This window comes from Colobus angolensis, unplaced genomic scaffold (genome assembly GCF_000951035.1).
Source record: "Colobus angolensis palliatus isolate OR3802 unplaced genomic scaffold, Cang.pa_1.0 Scaffold632, whole genome shotgun sequence".
Classification (NCBI taxonomy): domain Eukaryota; kingdom Metazoa; phylum Chordata; class Mammalia; order Primates; family Cercopithecidae; genus Colobus; species Colobus angolensis.
In genome coordinates, this window is record NW_012119955.1 from 46783 (window position 1) to 50972 (window position 4190).

At 53.4% G+C, this 4190-nt stretch overlaps 1 protein-coding gene across 1 annotated transcript in view; it reads right to left on the reverse strand.

Annotated features, from left to right (window-relative positions):
* Positions 1-980: 980 nt before the first annotated feature.
* The window catches only part of LOC105527578 (putative protein FAM90A5P), a 3610-nt gene continuing 400 nt past the window's right edge, over positions 981-4190 (reverse strand). Inside the window, 4 exon segments of the mRNA XM_011963942.1 lie at positions 981-2510; positions 3167-3275; positions 3735-3834; positions 3837-3944. Coding sequence (XP_011819332.1) covers positions 1548-2510; positions 3167-3275; positions 3735-3834; positions 3837-3944 — 1280 coding nt within the window. The 3' untranslated portion in view covers positions 981-1547.

Here is a 4190-nt window from a genome sequence, read left to right on the forward strand (position 1 = left end):
GCTTATGCCAGCCCATCCCTCTGTAGAATGTGCTCCAGCAGACCAGAGGCATGGAACCATCATGGACTGCACAAAGGCTCAAGGGCCGCTTCCCAGACCTGCCTGTGACTCTAGGTAAGTTCTGAGTCCACGTGGGTGCCGAAGAAAGGTTAATGATGACCTGGAAAGATGGGACAAGCTGACACCACCCCTAAACAATCTGCAGGATTCCAACTTCAGCAGGAAGCCAAGGACTAGCTCATGCCACACTAGTGCACCTTGAAAACCACTGGATGCAATGCCGCTCTGCAGAGAGTTCAACAGAGAAGTGCCTGGGAATTTTGCATTCTAGACTGCATTTTACAGTGCTTCTGGACACGTGATCAGAAATTTAACATTGGTATATCTAACTGACATTTTTCACAAAATGGTTTTTTAAAATGAGGTAATATAGACAAAATATAATATAACCATATGTATTATATGCCAAAATATGCTTCACTGGCATCAAGTAGACTCACCTTGAAATACAATCTAGGACTACCTCCATCTTCAGAATATTTTTTTTCCAGAGTGAAACTCTCCCACCAAAAACCAGCAACATCACAGGTTTTTGCCTCCAGCAAACCGACAGAAACCCAAGATATTTATTTTACTACTTTGAAATGGACTGCGGTGCAGCACAGACGTGTGAAATCCCACATGTGGCATCGCAGTGAGCCAAGTGGGGACTCGTGGTGTAAGCAACGCTCCCCACGTGTTAGCGTGCGTGAGATTCACTTGGTGGAATTTGACTAGGTGCATGTTGGTAGAGTGGGGCTGAGGTTCTCTTGCCTCTGTGGATGTTTAAGAAGTCGCAGGTCCTGCAAAGACCTGCGGTCCCCTCAATCAACTCTGTTTCGGAGACATAATGACTTGGATTGCTAACAAGTCAAGCAATTTTCAAGCCCCTGGAAAATGAGTTACACACAAACACGGAATGAAAGTCAAAAGAGAGTACGTCATCTTTTTGAGAATTTTATTCACTTCAAAACAAATTAAACACACCTATTTCCAATGGCATTCCAGAGCCCAATTTTCGAGGCTGAGGAAACACCCCAAGAAGGCTTTGCACAGAACGCTTCACAGCGTCCAAAACCCTGCTGTCAGGGCGGGGCACAGCTGAAGGCCTGCATCTCTCAGGGTTCCCTAACTGTTCCCTGATTCAGTCATCTAGAGAGCAGACACACAGTCATTCCCCAGTTTCCTACTGACATCACAGCAGAAGTCTGACTCCTGCGCGTCACCTCACCCAGTTTCTGAGGCAACGAATCACTGGCACAGAAGCTTCTGGTGGTGGGTTTCCAGAGAGCCCTGCGAACTACAATGTCCCTCACCAGGATTGGATGAGGCAGGGTCTCTGCATCTGGTCCCTGCCTGGCCTGGGCTCCAACATCCACAGAAGCACCACAGCTGGGGAGCTTGGGAGTCACCACACACAGTCTGCTCTCTGCTCTGTGCTCCTCAGTCCCACAGACCCCTCCAAGTCATGGGAGCTGGATACAATGGAGCCCCGGCCACCTGTAGTCTCACTCCAGGTCAGAATCGCTGTCCTCTGAGGAGGAGGAAACCTGAAGGTCCTCATAGAGGACACTCAAAGGGACAAGAACACAGGGAGCCTCAGACTTCTCTGAGACATGAGGGCTGTGAGCGAGGAGGGCTCCCGGCTTCTCAGGAGAGGGAAACGAGGGAGCTGTCAGGAGGCTGGAGCTCCACCATCCGTTTTCCAGTCTCCGGAAGAGCATTCTGAGAGGCTGGGCCCCGTCGTGGCTGGCCACTGGGTGATGGGACATGGTGCAGGCCTGGACAGTAGGCAGGCAAGGTCTGCTGTGCGGAGGCTGCCAGTCACTGCTGGGAACCTGGGCGGGTGTCCCCCTGCTCATCTGGGGCGACGGACTTGGTCTGAGTTCGGTTGTAGCTGGCGGAGGTTGGAGAGTCTCCGGGGCCCCCAGCTCACCTCCCTGGATGGCATTTTCAGGCATCTGGAAGGGACTCATTCTCAGTTTCTTGGGGAAGTTCAGGCAAGCCTGAGTCGGAGCCTGGGCAGGTCTCTTGGCTCCTGACCTGAAACTGAGATTGGAGCCGAGGCCCAAGCTGTGTGTGTCGGCTGGTGGGCAGGGCTGTGAGGTCACCGCAGGTCGTTTGTCTTGTGCCTGGGGGCTGATGACCTGGATCAGGCCGTGGGGCTTGGAGGCAGCCTGGGGAACTTCTCGACAGCCACCCTGAGGCCTGCTTTGTGTCGGATTCACCACGATGAGAGGCTCCGGGCCCTGCTGCCTGACTTCAGGCTGAGGGATGTTGGCCACGGCCCCTGTCTGTCGTTCCTTTGGTCGGAGACTTGACGAGGAGCTCAGCCTGGCTTTTCTCAGGGGAGACAGTGAAGCCAAGACGGATACCGTGTCAGACATTTTGGTAGCTGAGCCATCAGTGAGGGCAGGGTCCAAGCGTGGCCTCTTATTGGTTGTGTGGACCGCCATTGGCCTGCTTGCAACCTGAAAGAAAGGAGACCACACATGTTAGAAGTTCCCCAGCATGGAGCCAACATGGAAATCAACCACATCCAAAGACAAGGTGCACACAGCAGGAAATTCTTAATACGGTATTGACAGGTGGTCCTTGGAAGTAGGGACAGATCCTCAACGTGAGTGCTGATCAGGACAAGACCCATGAGAAATGCACTCTCGAGCTCTGATCTAAGAATACCACTTTTCTAAGGACTGTGTCTTGGGCAATAACTGGATCAAAGCGCCTCCACTCAGCCTTCCATGAAGTGGGACGGACTAATGCCCTTCTGAAGGTAGGTTGGTGGCTCAAGGGTTCCCAGGACGTCTTTTCTGAAAACATGCATGTTCCTGGGGTTAGCCTTCTCCATGTTTGGGGCCCCTGAGGGACTAATTTCCTCAGGCCGCTAGGAAGACATTGTTGGCAGGCTTGCCATCATTGCACGGAAAGAAAGCAACAGGAAATACGGCATCTTCAGATGCCTTCACCTGGAATCAAATGGACCTGGAAGGATCGTGGAGTCCCTGACCCCAAGAAGGCAGGGAAGAGGGGTTCCCCGATCCCCTCACACACACGGGAACCTGAAAGGAAACAAACCAGGGTGACCTAGAGGAGAAAAAGACCAGGGGCGCAGGGTGACACTCACCCTCAGACAATCACAAGATTCCATGGATTCTTTTCGATTTGGCAGCGGCTTCTCCGGAAGTTTCCCGGAAAGGATCTGGAGGAGAGCCTTCCTTTGCGGGTCTTGTTGCCTGCAGAGGAGAAAAAGTTCAGGCCCTGCCCCCCGGTTCTCCCCAGGAGACAGGGAGAACCCTGTGTGGGGCCCAGTCCCGTTCTGTGTTTTGTGATACATAAATGGAAGTTTTGTGCCCTTTCCGCCTCTGCACCTTCCCTCATGTGCCAACCTTCCCATCCTGCCGGTGGCCTTCTAGGCTTCCCAGGTAAGGACTGTCATTTGGATTCTGTTGCTTTTCCCCCTGTCATGGGGAACCTGCATGAAGGGACCCCGCCTCTCCCCGGTCCCTGAATCTCCCAGAGCCAAAGGAGCTCCTGGGTGGGGAACCGGGGAGGACACGGAGCTCTGGTCTCTTTCTCTGCAGCGTTCCTTCCCTGTCCCAGAGACGGAAAGGCGCATGGTGTGCGGGTGCAGAGACACCATGTCCTTAGGTGGCAGTACCCTAAGGGTGGTGAAAACCCCTCCCACTGCTCACCTTGGTCTCTCTTCCTTCTCTCCCTTTTCCTTGTTCAAGGGCCCCGGGTTCCCTCGAACCTGGGGCTTCCATGGTTTCAGGTTTTCCTTCCCTTCCTTCTCCCAAAGGTCTGGGGAACCAGGGCTCCTTTCCAGCACTTCATGGGGCACCTGGTACTTCTGGCCGTGTGGCCAAAGGCCCCGCAGTTTTTGCACTTGACCTGTGGGTGGAAAGGAAGTGATGTCAGTGAATGAGCTGAAGCCACAGGCAGCGATCCAATGTCATCATTGAGACGGATTGTGAATTCAGAACAGAATGAGGATTCCAAAGAGAGGACACCAGCATGGGGGCCCTTAAGTGGTGGGAGGGTTCGGTTACGATGTTCCCTCCCAAAGCCCATGTGACGGAAGAACTCTCAAAGGAAGGACTCAGGGTTCTAGCGGGGACGATCGTGAACCCGATGTCCACAACACAGCC